Below are 17,079 nucleotides of genomic sequence, written 5' to 3'. Positions count from 1 at the left end.
TACGGGCATGTCTCACATTTTTCATTTCTGCCAAACTATTTAGATTATCACCATAAACAGTGCTTTTGAGATAACCCCATAGCCAAAAGTCACAGAGGTTAAGGTCTGGTGGGAAGTGTTGGCCTATTAGATGTTCATTCGTGAGATGTTGCCTAAGTAACTGTGCGACACATGTGAGGTGGGGCCCAGCCCTGCATAAAAGTCGTAGTATCTAAAATGCCACGTTACCGCAGTTCATGTATCACGAAACATTTTAACACTGACTCTAAGTGAGCTGCAATCACAGTGGTTCAGCTGTCGACTGCTCTTCAGAGAAAAATGGTTCAGTTATGAAACTAGCTGTCATTCCACACCAAACGGTGTGGAATGACTGCTATGCAATCGAATGCAGTAGGAGAATGCAATGGAACTAGGTAGATAACATGAGGGATTTCTTTGGCCCAGATCAATTAAAAGAGTTTTGAATCAGTATCTTCACGTTTTAGAGCTGAATTCAGGCTTCAAAAATTAAAAATTAGCGATCTGTAAGAAAATGATTTCCAGATTGTAAGCACTTGTGCGAGTGATTTGCGATCTCACATTTTCTAATCGCTAATTCATGGTTTTCACGGACGAATTTCTCCCTTACATGAATAGCGCACTCACACTCGACTGTTATTGAATTTAACGCCTTTAAATGGTAATTTGCTTACTTCAAAGTTTCTTAAGGGTATACAACATATTAAACCCATGTAACAAAAGGTTAAGTTAGATTCTGCATCATATTTCATTTAACAATATTGCATACAGTGCTATTTCCCCCCCTGGTGGTGAGGTTTCGAACTTTCTTTTTTTCATGGAAAATAAGTTCCCATGACCTGTTTACACGGTTACAAAGTTTAATAACATTTGATCCAGTAGTTTTCCTTTTATGACCATTTCAAAGTGGAATTTTAATTATAACCACCCTGTATATTATTAAATTTTAATTTGAAGCTATGCGTTATATGTATACCATGCACAAGATTTTCGCTTTTGTGTAAAAAATAAAGAATCGAAGCAAATATACTTAGGATAATGGACCAAAACTGAAAAAATTTCTTCTCCTTCCGAAAATAAAATATTGAAACTTCCACCTTGAATTTATTGGATTATCCAAAACATTTAATTTGACTTATTTTCTAAGTCCTAGTTCTGATTAAAAGTCCATCAAAAATTTCGAATTACTGAAGCTGAAGTAAAAGGTTTAGTATATATTCACTGTATGTTAATAAAGTAATCAGAATGTAATAAAAATAGATTATAGAATTTACGCTGATGCAACTTTTTGTCTGAATACGCAACATGTAATGGAAGAGATGGCTTGTAGAGATCTGTTTTCGACATGCCTCTAAAAGTAGATGTCATACTTCTTTAGTCTCTTCAATGTCAAAAAACTTTCCTTTGAGAGGCAACTTTAGTTTTTGGGAAAGAAAAAAAATCACAAGACAAATAAGAAGAACATGCAGGGCGATTGAGTACAGATACTTATTTTCGGAACACAAGCAGTTCTCTGATTGGTTATTGAATAATGAAAAGATGCATTGTCATGCCATACAAAACATTTGGAATACATTTTCTGACTGAATAGCGTAAGATTAAAAGTCATCTGCTTAATTCACAGCCATTTACAAGTCAACTATTCGGGCAATTGCAAAATCACTTTGATCATGAGCTTGTAAGACAAACCTAATATCACTGGACTTAAATTCTTCTTTAATCTTCCGAGAAAATTCCTTCTTTAGCTCATATTCCAAGAATATTAAGTCAATACAATTATTGCATAAGAAACTGAATATTCATTTGCACTACGGCTTGGTAGTTTACTAATGAGTTAAAGAAAACTTAAATTCTGCTTTTTGTGTCTAAGAATACAACAATATTTTAAATATTTACAAATAAAATATTAAATTAGAGATTTAAATGAAGCCTCACCAGTTGCATAGCATTTGAACATTGTTAAATACTAATTGTTTGTTGCGAAGTCTAACACAGGCTGCATGATTGGTTTTCATAGTTTTCTAGGTCATCTTTACAAAGGTTCTCTATGAAAGCATCTTAACCAAATAGCTCCCACGCTTTTTCTATGTACAAATAACCAACTAACCTAGTTTAATCGGGATTTCCAAGTGAAGTTACTAGCAAAACCCGAATACTCATTAAAAATCATGTAGCTTGCCAATTGGGAGTAACATGAAAGATACGGCACCAATAATTGAATTGCTGTTATGGTACGCTGTTTCTAAACTTAGATGATCATTCCTTAATTAATTAAAATTGATTTATAACTTCTAATAGAGCTGATGGTAAGAAGTGAAGTGGAAATAAATAATATCGTGTGCAATCTTGATTAATATAAAATGAGAAATATTTGCATTCAGACAAAGTTTTTTTGAAATATTTGCAATAACTTTATAAGAAGGATTTATTAATAACCATAATAATTACTTATTATATTACTGATGATTAGAATTCAGTTCTTGACAATTACCGTCATTTCCGGAAGAAACGCTGCGTCGTTTACGTGTTTAAAACTTAAATTTTCAGCGGGTGCAGCGTTTAGGTGCACTAAAAATAAAATATTTCCTATGATGGTCATTGTACATAGTTTGGATGGCCTTGTCATTGTGCATAGACTGGTGCTATTCCCACACAAAAGACCACTCAGTTGCTTTTTGCGAACGTTATTTTGTTTACATTCTTTCCCTTGAACGGACCTACATGCCTTATTCACCCTAAACGAGATCTCAGAACAATCTTTCAAATCAACATTCTCATCAGTTTGAATAGTCTCTCTCCTCTGCCATTCGATGAATCTTCCTTGAACCATCCTCTCCCCACCCCTGCCTTTTCTGCAATTTTTTTCAAAGGCGGACACGACTCCACCTGCCTCGCAATAACGAACTCTGACGTATTTCCCCTTCAGCATGAATGGATTTTTCTTGGCATTCTGCCAAATACAGATCCTATCAGTTTGAGTACAAGTACTTGTTAAATAGTTTTTAAGTAAGAAGGGAGCAGAAAATTTTTGAAAATGTCTCTAAATGGCACAGAAGCTATACATTTCTTACCTTTAATTTATTTTTGAGTTATGGTTTCATTTCATGCATTTTTCTTAACTGGTATGTCGTATATCAGGACTTAGGTTGAGTTTTTGCATCTATACGGCCCACGATGATGTCATGCACGCGCAATTTAATCTATTGCGGTGTTTCTGTGTAATTTAAATTTTTTTCCCGCCATTTTCCTCGAGTGCGGCGTTTACGCTGATGCGGTCTTTCTTCCAGAAATTAAGGTACATTTTAAATTAGAATTTTAAAGATATAATGAAAATATGCTATGCATAAAAACACATTTTAAGATAAAAAATGAGTTGATTTTTTATGTTTAAAAACTTCTTAAATTCATTTAATAAACATCGTACCCTCGTTGTTAATTGAATCCAGAATGTTGGGTGTTGTTCATATAATTATTCTTACTTGTCCACTGAGCCTGCTGACATATCCAACCATTAAGTAGCTGCAAATCATTTCTACATAACCATTGAACTTCTATTAATTCGGTCTCTAGAGTGTTGTTTGTTTATATCATAATTTGACTTTTATAAAAATGATTATTCTAAATCTTATGTTTCTATAAAAAAATACTGTGCTTTAAAAATATGGATGATAGCATCAGCCACTCCATAAGCAACAGCTTGTTTAGAAATAAATTATGCAATTAATGTCATAAAATATTTTCATAAAATCCAAATAAACGTCAAACGAAAGTTCTCAGTTTTAGACAATTCGATTTAAATGAAGTTAAAGTAAAGTAGTAGACGATAAAACACCGAAGATAAAAATTTAATCTTGCAAATATTTTTTTAAAAAAGGGAAGAAAGAGAGAAATTAAAAAAAAAATAGTTAAAAATTTGAATAATATCTATAATTTAAAAAAATAGCTTTTCATATAGTATTAATAAATATTATTACGCATCATTGAGGGAAAAAATTTCGTATAATTAATTCTCTGTAAAATTTTATTTGGAATTTAAGGTTTAAAATAGCTGCGGTAATTTACTGTAACAAAATCTATAAACCATATTTGGCGTTATTATCGCTGAGAAAAAAAAATATGCCAAATTTTAAAATGTGCCAATATGTAAATTCGTGTATATCTTAGACAACTTTGAATAAAAAAAGTCTAATTTTTTGCAGTTATGCTTAAAAATACACCAACTTTAAGATTTATAGGTTATAATTCAAAATTTTTTTCGAAAAATTTATAAAAATTATTTAAAAATAGAAGTTTTACAAATAAATCATAGAAAATGAGTGAATTTTATTTGGAATGAAGCTAAATTTTGAAATGTGAAAGGAAGAATCAAAAAAGTTTAATAAAAAAAGAGATATTAATAAATATACACCAAATTCAATTAACATTGAGGACCTAAAATTTTGAGAGCTAATTTTTTAAGAACTACTCTTGCGATTTTTACAAAACATGGCAGTGTGGCATAATTTGAGTAGTAGAATCGAAATATGGAAAAAATTGGTATGCTATTTCAGAAAAAGTCCGATTTTGTGTCAAAATATGTATGTTAGAGTAATGCTATACATAAATCTAATATATATCCTAAATTGCACTTTTGAGACATGAAAAACGCAATTTGAATTTCATCAATCGGTCCAGTAGAACAGGAGATATAGAACTGACCCATTTTTTTTTTTGAGCAATGTACATTATTTACTTGTTTAAAATCCTCCCCATTTTCTCACTAATTTAACATTTAAAAATCAAAATGGTCAAATTATTCAGTGTATGCCAAGCATAACTTAAAAGCCTTGAAGATATTATTAGTATAATTTAGATGCCACATTGAAGAAAGTGATACAATAAAGCTTTACACAGAATATCTAATTTTCTGCAAATGCATGTGAGGACAGTAGTGAAGGGAACTAAAAGGGAAAATAGATGAACATTTGTGAACCCATTGGAGCTGTTAAATGTGATATATACACTAACAATATTTTAACCAATTTGAAAATAAATGTTTTATTATTTCTGCAAAATGCATTGATATTTCATAGAATTTTTTCTCTCAACATACTGTTAACCAGAGAACAGGGGCTCCATTACCTAGCTGACATAATGTCTGCCTTACAAGGATTAAAGCCCTTGCCTCCAGAAGCTATTTATTATCACTAAGCAAAATAAGTTTACAGTGGCCTTCAAGAACACAAGCACACAAGTAACATAGTCATTAATAAACCCTAAAGAAAGCATGTTACAAGTAGTACCTATAGCATTCAAACAATAAACCGAGTATACTTTCATAATTTGTACTGAAAATACGAAATACTTTCAAAACTGAGTCCGACTAATTTAAATAAAAACTATGGTACAAACAAACAAAATATAATACATCCACTGAAATTAATTGTGTTTTATACACAATTAATTTCAATTAGATTCATAATATCAAGAAGAACCATTCAATTTAGAAAAAATACATAAACTAAGACAATAATAAACTGCCAAATAAAATTTCTTCATATGAATTCAGAATTAAGAACCAATAACTTTGATAACTGAACAATATTATCATAAAATACACTGAACCTGAGATATTACTACAATACAAAACATAAATTTGGTTTAGAAACAAAACCACTCCAAGTAATATAAAAACTCTACATCAGGTTTGCTGGCAACGTGATAGAAATACAGTACAAGAATAATGCCAATATAAAGATATGAAAAATTTTAAATTCATAAACCAAATGCATTCAAAAATAATTCAAAGAAAATTTTTATAAAATACTGCCTTAAATGCACATTTTACAGTGGAGAACTCAAGTAAAACCAATCAAATTCACAAAAACAGGTCAACTATTCAATTCAGAAAAGTGCAAAAAGGTATACAAAATAATTATTCTAGATTAGGTTTAGAAACAAAACCACTCCAAGTAATATAAAAACTCTACATCAGGTTTGCTGGCAACGTGATAGAAATACAGTACAAGAATAATGCCAATATAAAGATATGAAAAATTTTAAATTCATAAACCAAATGCATTCAAAAATAATTCAAAGAAAATTTTTATAAAATACTGCCTTAAATGCACATTTTACAGTGGAGAACTCAAGTAAAACCAATCAAATTCACAAAAACAGGTCAACTATTCAATTCAGAAAAGTGCAAAAAGGTATACAAAATAATTATTCTAGATTAGGTTTGCTGGCATCGATAAGACAAATGCAATACTAGAAAAATGCCGACATAAAATTTGACAGAATTTCAAAATCAAATACAAAATGCATTCAAGATTAAAGCAAAGAAAATTAATATAAAATAACTATCATGAATACAAATTTTTATAATAGAATGCACAATTAATGCCTATCAAATTCACCAAAGCGAATCAATTCAATTAAAAAGGAATGCATTAGGTATGCAAAATAATTAAAATTGTCACAAAAATTTTCTCTTAAATTTAATTCACAATTGCAAAACTGAACAAAATAATCATGATATATATATGATTAAGAACGATAAGAAAGTAATAGGCTACAAGTAACTGTTACAATTTATAAGAGCATAGATGCATTCAATGTCAGATACGTCTGTTCTACGTAAAACCATTTCTAATTTTAAATCAGTAACATAAGTAGTTGAAACAACAAAACTGAACAATAATAAGCATCAAACACAATAAGTTAAACAATTACCATTATGCAGCAAAAATCTAACAGTCGCTGAAAGTCAATTACTCACTTCCAATAGAGATGATCTGAGAGAATTATTTACAGAAAAATTTAAATCATGACAGAAAAGCATTATTTCCTTAAATTTCTTACTCTCACTAGAGTTTTTTAATATCAATTCAGCCCATTTTGGCCAGTGTTGATCTAAAGGTTTATTCAAGTGAAGTTTTTTAGTAAATGAACAGTGAAAGATAAAGTGTTCAGGGTCTCCCAACTACCCACAAGAACAAAGCTCAGTCGTACGTAGTCCAAATCGAAAGAGATATGTATTAAAAAGTCCATGACCAGTGAAAAATTGAGTATAAAAATTCTATGTGCTTCTTTGACTGAGTGAAACTTTTGGGAAGAAAGAGAAGACTCGTCTTCCTGTGGAGTCATTAGTCCATCTTTCCTGTCATTTCACAAGCAGTGCATTTAAAGTCTTGCTCTTCAAGTGTGAAAAAGGCAATTTCGTTGGATTTTCAATTCTGTTGATATCATTAGCAGCCCATTTAGCTAAAGTATATTCTTCTTCGTTGCCCAGTATGCCAACATGAGCTGGCACCCAGGTAAGAAGTGGTCTTTCAGATGAATTAAATCTTAGCAATTTCTTTTGAATAACTTGTACAATCGGATTTCTATTCGTAATGTCTAAGATAGCCTGCAGACTAGATAATGAATCACTGAAGATCTTAGTCTTGCCCGATAGATTTCTTTAACATAAGTAAGAGCAGCGTTTATCGCTAAAAGTTCTGCCTGAAAAATAGTATTTCTGTCATCAAACCTTCGAGTCCATGTATATACCTTTTGAGTATTGTTAAATACACAAAATGCACAACCTGTTCCCCGTTCAGTTTTAGAACCATCTGTAAATAGAGCAATGTCATTGGCTACTGGAGCCCTATAGTATAAATTGACTGCAGATTTGAGTTTTAAAGAGGCAGGATGGCCAAGATTAGATGGAACCCATAGTTCATAATCATTTACTAGGTGATGTTGGTTCCATAAATCCCCATTCAATCATAATTGTAGGATCCGTCCTAAGAAAGAGTCTCTTTGAGCCTGCAGATCTAATGGAGGTATACCCGCCAAAATCTGCAGTGAGGCTGTCGAGGTTCTTCTATAACTTTTGGAAATAAGCAATAGCTGAAGCCTCTGTATTGAATTCAATAAGCCACTCATAGTTTTGTTCATATCAGAACCCCAAATGGAGACTCCATACAAAAGAACTCTTTCAGTGATTGTTTTATACCAAAGCCGCAAGATTTTTGGGGAAGTACCCCAATTAAGGCCCATAATCTTTGTCATGCCATTCGTAAGAACGGCATATCTCTGTTTAAGATGTTTCACATGTGGAAACCAAGACAGCGTATTGCTGATAACAAAGCCTAAATATTTCAAGGTGTTTGCACATTTTATGGGCCTTCCATGGATTTTTATTGACGGATTTCAACGCATTTTTCTTTTCTTACCGATAAACAACATAGTAGTTTTTCCTTCGGAAATTCTTAATTTATGCAGGTCTGCCCACTCTACAAACGTATTAATCGCTTGTTGAGCTTTTACTTCAATATCCTTTATGCATGAGATAATTAACAGAAAATCATTAGCATAAGCTTGCAGAGTTACTTGTTCAGTATTTTCAAACATACCAAAGGCCGTATTAGCGACTAAGTTCCACAGGGTTGGTCCTAAACAGGAACCCTGTGGACAGCCTCTTTGCAAATCTTTTATTAAAATTTCATTAACAAGGGTTAATTGAATTTTGCATTGTTTCAAATAATTTCGAATTAAATTCCAAATTTCTACAGGGCAGTTTGCGCTATCCAATGGATCAATTATGTCCAGCCACTAGACCGTGTCAAATGCACCACATATATAAATGGAGATGATTAACATGTGCCTGTTACCATCCCTGTTGTCTTTTACTGTGTTCAGCAGATTAGAAACAACCATTTCAGTTGAAATCCCCTTTTTAAATCCAAATTGAAAGTTGCTGATCACTTTATTTTCAGTTAGAAAATAATTTAGTCTGTTCAATATTAATTTTTCAAAGAGTTTATTTAAAGAAGAAAGAAGACTCACTGGTCTATAAGAAGACAAAATAGCAGGATCTTTACCTTTTTTTGCCAAATAAAACTATTTCGGCAATTTTCATCTGTCATGGAAATAAAAGCTAATTTCCAACATGCTCGATATAAAGATAACAACAATTGGGGGAATTCTTTGAAAAGTATCTTTATGATAATATTATCAAGACCATCTGGTCTGGGGGCCTTCTTAGATGGTAGAGAACGAATTGTATTTTCTAACTCCTCACGCTCCAGCAGGGAAGAGTCACTTACAGTAGAATTCCAAGTTCTCTCAACATACTAGCTCAATAAAGAAAAGATCATGATGCATGCAATTTCTGAAATTCCACTTACAGTACAATTCCAAGTAGAGTCACTTACGACAGTAGAATTCCAAGTTCTCTCAACATACTAGCTCAATAAAGAAAAGACCATGATGCATGTAATTTCTGAAATTCCACACAGACTACACAATTAATGCTGAGACCCTTTTTGGCTGTTTTTCAAGCTCAGCAGAAGTATAGTGAATTTTCACCTTCAGATTAATCAATCCAAAATTATGCAATAGTTTACTACATGCAACAATAAAAAAATATGATGTGACCAGCATATGACCTCCAGTCAATACCATGTTTTAAATAACAATGTTTAAAGTAAAGTATCACTTCTGGTTGATTGTCTGTAAACACAATCTAACTTATTGTTCCAATAAATAGAAGGTGATATTCAATACTGTTGTTAATTTATGCTCTCAGAAGTACTAGCTACTTTCAAAGATGATGTCTGTGGGGTTGGTCACTACTACAGGGTAAAATGCGATTAATTACAAAATTTGGCATGCTAGTCTTCAGTTATTTTAATTTGCACATCTAAATTATACTGAAAATTGGTAAATATTAATAGAAAACAAATGATTAAAACTTTCGTTTCATTAAAACTGGTATAAGACAGGATTTTTATCAGCCCATTCAGACTTAATTTTTTATATTCACAAAGTTGCAGTGTATTTCAAAAAACATCCACAAATATTTGATACTTAACATAACATCACATACTTTATTGCCATTCTGAGTAATTTTTCCAACTGCTCACCATTGACCTTCTCTCTTTGTACTTCTATGAACTTTCCTAATATTTTAGAAAAACAAGTTTTCTTTTTAACCCCTAGACCCATACACAGTGCTACTTACTGAGTAAAATTGAAAGAAAAAAATTTCAAGAATAAAAATGCCCAAAGTTTAAAACTATAATACTAAGTCCATATACATTCTTAATAATTTAGAATTAACCTCACTGAAAAAACTTTTATACCTTTCTTATTTATAAAAATTCACAACTTAGTTAATAATTTGTATTTTAATCCTCATATCCTAAGAACGTAAATTAGTATATCTCAAAATTTTAACTGTTCTGTCTTCATCAACTTATTTTTTAAGTTTCTCTTTTCTGAATTTGCTCAATGAATGATAACAGTTACAGTCTTTCAATATGTCAAAACCGAAGGAAGCAGAAAACAATTTCAAGTAACAAAAAATTTTGATTTCTTGAAAAAAGTCAGTTATTTTCAAACTCTAAATTTTTATATTCAATTATGCTTACTGATAATTGTGATTAAACAGTCTGATTAGCTTCTTAGCAGTATTTAAAACAAATGAACCGGACTCTATATGTGAGACACTTGCTATAAACAATGAAACACATATATTCATATTTCTTAAAATGAACTAAGTTTTTAGGTTAAATAAAGACAAATCAAAATGCAATTTTCTTATTTTTAAAGCATCATAGATTCTTAAATTTTTAACATACCATAAAAATGGTCACAAATTAAAAATTTAAGTAAATCAGAATAATACTAAAAATCAAACCCTTTCTGGAAATAGCACACAAGTTTGGAAAAAAAAAAAAAAAAAAAATGTGTAATACAGAAATATGGATTGTCTGTACTTTGAAAATTAAAGTTAATTTTAAATACTATACAGTACAAAGTCTGTAATCCGGACTCGTCGGGACTTCGGCGATTCCGGATTAGGGGTTTTTCTGGATTATAGATCATCAATTTAAATCTGGTAAGATAGCATGCAGAAATTATACAATTAAAAATATGAAATAAAGAACAATTATGATCTAAAGGATATCAAAATTTACAAAAAAAGCTTAATATTTATTTGTTTACTTTATTAAACATTTCTTTCAATGCAAGTTGTTTAAAATGCTTTCGCAAAAAATTCAAAAAGTTCCTTTTTCTTGTGTCATATATAGTGTACTTTCCAATGCCATACTTCTCGCATAATTTTGAGACCGATAGGCCTTTATCCATTTTTTTCAGAAATTCCACTTTCGCTTTGAAGATCCTTTGGCAGTTCCAGGATCGGAAACTTTTTTTGATATAATCGAAAGTTCAAGCTTAATTTTTATAAAATTGCTATAACAGTCTGCAAAAAATAATAAGCCAGATCCAATTAGAAGATTAAGAAACAGCGCAATCTTCAACATTAAATGAAATGTCTTAGGTAATTTTAGCCTAGCTTATACCATCCATTATACATTAAACGTTCATGCGTAAATGCATTATACGCACGTGTAAACGCAAGAGCATATGTGTAAACATAAAGTTTGTAGCTTTGAGGTCCTGATTATAGATCATTCCAGATTACAGACTTTGTACTGCATTATTGAATATACTTTGGTGGCAAAAACATTTCATTCAATTTCTAAAATATAACTCTACAACTCCCCCAAATTTTTGAGCATTTTAACAATAAAATAAATTTATTTAGTGCTATGAGGAACCCCTAAATTATATGTTCAGCATGTGGACATACATTTTAAAAAGCATATTATTGCAGTTTCAGAATGAAGCAGTTAAACATTGCTTTAAAAATACTGCTTAAAAGACTATTTATAATGAATGTATAAAGTAATGTATAGATATTTTGGCCTGCTTTGCATATTTGTTGATTTTTTACATATTAAACTAAGTACGTTTCTTATTTTAATATATACTTCACCGTATTGTTAACTTACTTAGCTTTAATTACTTGCTGCTGTGTGCCTTGAGAAGGTTTCCCATGGATTTGTAAAATCTGAAGAACACGACTAGGTTTGTAAGCTATGCTGACAACCCGAGTTAATACTTCTTTCATGACTAAATGCACTGGACCAGGGCCGATGGCTTGAGGTAGTTCAGCTAAACGACTTTTACTGAGCAAGGGTCCAGTAAAACAACGATGATTAAAATGTATTTTTGGACACCAGGATTTACAATGTTGTTCTATTATAAAAAAGAGAGGGTGAGAGCTAATATAAAAAGATAAAGCAAAAATAAAATTAACTTTTTGTAATTACATATACAAAAGTGAACACATTTTTGTTAAACTTCACAAAACTACAGAAAACTTAGGCCCCCCCCAAAAGAAAGATACAAACAATTTTGTACTGAGGTTCCTAATACATGGAATTAAAAACACTTTTTATTCATTAATTATTATACTGCTACAAATGTTCTTAATTTTTAACTGAATATATTATAAATAAACTTTTTCAATTAGTTAAGTTATTAAAGGTAAAATAAAGATTGAAATATCAAGAATGGCATTTAATGTTTTAAATCATTTCAATTAGTTAAGTAGTTATATTATAAAAGATATATTATGCTGACTGGCAATATTCTGGAAATTGGCTAATTGTCAGGCCTTATAAATGATAAAGATCTTACGATTCATATTGTGCCAGTACTAAAACCCAGCTTCTGCATTTTTGTTGTCATAGGTGATCAATATAGTTGACATCTTGTAAAAATTAAATGTACAGTACAACTCAAATTATCCTAACTCCATCTATCCAAATCATTGACTACCCGGATCGCTTTCAGAATTCCTGAAGAGCAGGAAAAGGGTTGGGTTATTCAATTAGCACACGAGAGCTATCTGCCTAAAGGGAGGGATGTGGAGGATTTTCTAAGGGAAACTGGCTCGTATACACGTTACACATGGGGAAAAGCATGAGAACGCCCATGCAGCCAGCCGGTTTGCGGGATTTGAACCTCGGACCGAACTACCAGTGTTCAGCATCTTTACCGCTCGGCCGCTGGTGGGCGACAGGAAAAGATGAGGATGACATGTCACTTGAGGAATTAAGAAACATTCTTTTGAAAATTCCTAAATGTTCAGAAGTTAGTGCTGAGAATACAGCAGAATGGATGGTGTGTGATTTGACAGACCCTGGGTTTCAACTTCTAAATGATGATGAACTTATTGAAGATGTAAGAGAAGAATGTATTGAGGAAGAAGATGACCTTACTGTCAAAATTAAGCAGACATGGGACCATCGGTTAGTGAATCATTTTCCGGCTTTGAAATTGTGTTGAAGTGGATGAAGCGTCAGCCCGAGTGTGACCACATGCAAATTCTCACTGTCAAGCGAACGCACGACTTGACTGGCCAGAAACGGACAAAGACAGTCTAATAGCTTACCTTAACCGAGATTTTCAGCAAGCAATGAATTTCAGCACTTGTAAGTACAGTACAGTACGCTATATAACATATACATAAAAGTGTTGCCCTTTCATTTTAATTAACACTTTCTTAAAAAATGTCTTCCCATTTTTAATATACAGTAATTAATTAAAGTGTATGTGGACCTTTTCTTCGGAAAAAATCCAATTATCCGAATGGGTTCCGATCCAAATTGATTTGGATAATTGGAGTTCTAATGTATTAATAATTCAAAAGGAGATATAACTTTAGTTTAGCTGTCACTTGCAAGAACTACTTACAGGGTTAGTAGCCACATTTTAGTTTAAAAAATAGGCACCTTAAGCCCTTTCAAGCACATTTTAAGCGGAAAAAAAAGCACCTGTCTAGTTACATTGTACACAACTGCATACCCTTAAAAGAATAATCAGACTTGTAATTTAAATATGAGAAATTCAGTATTTATTAAGAGACCACTGTTTTACCTTCATCTAGATTAGGCCATACTTCAATTGCTCAGATTCTTCAAAATTATGCTTATTCTTCCTACCAATAGATGGTGACTCAATAGCTGACTACTTCTATAATAGTTTCTGCCATGTTCAGTAGATGGCACCACATCTATCTTCACTATGGAAGATTAGCAAGCAACTAAAACTCAAGAATTTCCACACACTTCCAGAAATAAAGTCCACTCTCACTACGACCTACCCCGTAGGGTTAATAACTTCTGAGTAAAAGCTGTTAGATTGAAGACTCAACCTCACCTCATTTCACAGGCAAATTTAGTTTCGGCTTTGATTTGGGGGAAAAAAATGCGCGTCCATTTAAAAAAAAAAGGGGGAGGGGGGGACTAAAAGCAAAAAATAAGTGCTTTAGAGAAAAAGTAAGCACTTATAAGGGCATTTATATTTTATTTTCAAATATCAGGACTTATAAGCCTTGTATGAACCCTGTACTTAGCTGGCATTCTCCAGAAACTGGCACCTTAGGTTTACATCTAAGATACTTATGCTTAGAGCTGCTGTTGGCAGTACTTACTGAGTCATACAGGTGATTAATAACGTAACAGCATCGATTTAGGTAAAAATAACATGCTGAACAAATATTAGTTTAGAAGCCAAATAAAAAAAATCAGCCTTATATTTGCAATTTTTCACACGACAAGTTTCGATGGTTTTACCAAACCATCATTCTCAGCTGCCAAAGCGCAAATGAACAAGATAAGAATGTCTGGACAGGAGTTAAGCTACTGGTGCATTCTATTGATAAAACAATAACACTAAAACATAATTTCCTTAAGGGCTGAAGGTAAAGATGAATCAGAATTAGGGTTGTTAACTAGACTAGAAATATTTTTTTTTTAATGTGAAACACCTCTAGAAAATCTAATTCACCAATGGAAGATGTTTTTTGAATAATTTTGGCTGCAGAAATATGGAAATCATGATTTTCGAACCAATAATGCTGGGTAGCAGAGGACTTCTGTGTTTCCTTTTTCCTAACATATGCCTCATGTTTTTTCACACAAAATTTTAAGGCTCTTTTAGTTTGACTAATGTAAATTAAACCACACTGGCAAGGAAGCCTGTAAATACTCCAGGAATTCATATCCGGAATGGGGTCCTAAAGTACGGAACTCAGAATTTTATTCATAGGAGAATAAACGACCTGAAAGTTAAATTTCTGTAAAATATGTGCAATTTTATTGCTAATTGTTGGAAAGAAAGGAATGACAACAGAATACGAAGATTATAAGAATTCTGTTTTCATTCCTGAGAATTATAAGAATTCTGTTGTCCACTGTTTTGCATAGAGGAAGTGCAGGTACGCCAAGTGTCAGTGACGAAAATGTTTTTGCCATTTGAGATGTGTCTGTAAGCAATCCTAATAAACTGTTCAGTGTGTCAACCTGCAAACAAGACCTCCCATTTCTTCAACCTAGGAGGTCTTGAGGAAGTTGTTTATGAATGGTTGACACTGACTGCATTTAAATTGCAGATATGTCAACAAATCAAACCTACTGATTGAGTCATTTATAAGGAATGTTCTATTGACATTATTGACCGTACCAGTAGCAATGATCAATTTCGCAGAAAATCATGTTCAGTGACGAAGCAACATTTCATGTTTGAGGAGAGGTTAATCATGTTGTGGCAGGATTTGGTGTTACACGAAAATCCGCACTCTGTAAGGGAAACTGAGGTAAACCTTAAGTTAATGTTTGATGCACATTAACTCATAACAAAGAGATTGGTCCCTTCTTTTCTTGGCATCATCAATTAATTCAGATGATTACTTCAATATGCTGAGATAATTTTCAGTACTGCAACTGGAAGAAATGCAGCCATTTTTTTTCTTTTTCAAGCAGGATGGGGTCTTCTGTCATTGGGTTACACATACACACACACATGTATATATAATATATATATATATATATGTGTGTGTGTGTGTATGTGTTCCTTGATAAAACATTCCTAGATCATTGAATTGGTACAGGTGGACCAATTTCATGGCCATCCCATTCTCTGGATATCATAACACTTGATTTGTTTTTCTGGGGATACCTGAAGAGACTAGCTTATGCTGCAGACATTTGCAGCATTGAAGAATTTAAAAATTAAATCACCACAGATACAGCAATTATGACTCTGCAAATGCTTAACAACCTCTAGAGAGAAATTAAAAATAAACTTCATACTCTCTGAGCAACTAATGGAACTTATGTTAAAGTATATTAATACAGTGGGTGATCGGTTAACGAACAGTTTAGACAGCGAACAAATCAGACAACAAACACTTTCAGGAAAGATTTTTGTGTTCGGACAGCGATTAATATTCGGATAACGAACAAAAACTAATTCTAATAAAAACCTCTCGGCTCTCGGAACACCCAACACCAGTCCTCAATTCATCCTGAAAATGGACGTAATCATTCATACTATGTAGCAGTGAGGCAGCACCATATGATGCGTATGGTAGTGAAGGACGACACTTTGTCAATTTTGTACCATAGTTGGTTTCTGTCCTTGTGGTTTTCATATGGGCTTCTCTAAACGCCTTATTAAAAAAAAAAAAAAACCTTAAAATCTGACAATATTATGGGACTTAAAAAGAGTGGAGTGTCAAGAACTGTGCTCACCATAAAAACCAAGCAAGAGATTATAACTAAAGTAGAGAGTGGACAAATTAAATGTGAATGACTGATGTTGCTAGGCAGTAAGGCTTGAGCAGGTCTACTGCAGGCACAATCCTAGCTAAGAAAGATATCATCAAGAAGACTCAAGCCGCTAAAGGAGTAACGAAAATTACATCTGAGAAGCAAAGAAGTGCCATCCATGAAAAAATGAAGAGTTTGCTTTCAGTTTGGATAAATGAACGGGAGATGAAAAGAGATGTAACTAGTATGGCCATCATTCAAGAGAAGGCTAGAGAAATTTTTGAGAAATTGAAAGAACAAACCCCAGGTTCGTCATCCGAAAATCTAGAATTCAAGGCTACCACTGGCTGGTTTGCAAAGTTTAAAAGGAGATCTGGCATTAAACATGTGGTCATGCATGGTGATAGTGCAGATAAAGAAGAGGCTGAGAAGTTCCGTCTCAAATTTCAAGAATTCATTGAAAAAGAAGGGTATTGTCTACAACAAATATTTAATTGTTACAAAACTAGTTTGTTTTGGAAGCGCATGCTGAACCGTACCTACATCACGAAAAAAGTGTTCCTGGGCATAAAAGACCGATTGACGTTACTTTTGGGAGCTAATACTAGTGGTAATATGAAGCTTA

At 32.5% G+C, this 17,079-nt stretch overlaps 1 protein-coding gene across 9 annotated transcripts in view; it reads right to left on the bottom strand.

The window, feature by feature from the left end:
* LOC118199452 (scm-like with four MBT domains protein 1) overlaps positions 1-17,079 on the bottom strand; it is a 244,315-nt gene that overhangs the window by 39,378 nt on the left and 187,858 nt on the right. For all 9 annotated transcript variants that reach the window (XM_085817388.1, XM_085817385.1, XM_085817389.1 and 6 more), the window contains one exon: positions 11,847-12,093. In XM_085817388.1, coding sequence (XP_085673514.1) covers positions 11,847-12,093 — 247 coding nt within the window. The remainder of the gene's footprint in view (positions 1-11,846; positions 12,094-17,079) is intronic.

This window comes from Stegodyphus dumicola, chromosome 5 (assembly GCF_044657685.1).
Source record: "Stegodyphus dumicola isolate Sdum_Otavi_A_Nest chromosome 5, ASM4465768v1".
NCBI lineage: Eukaryota > Metazoa > Arthropoda > Arachnida > Araneae > Eresidae > Stegodyphus > Stegodyphus dumicola.
The sequence above is the reverse complement of the archived record's forward strand: the minus strand, read 5'-3'. Positions and strand labels throughout refer to the sequence as shown.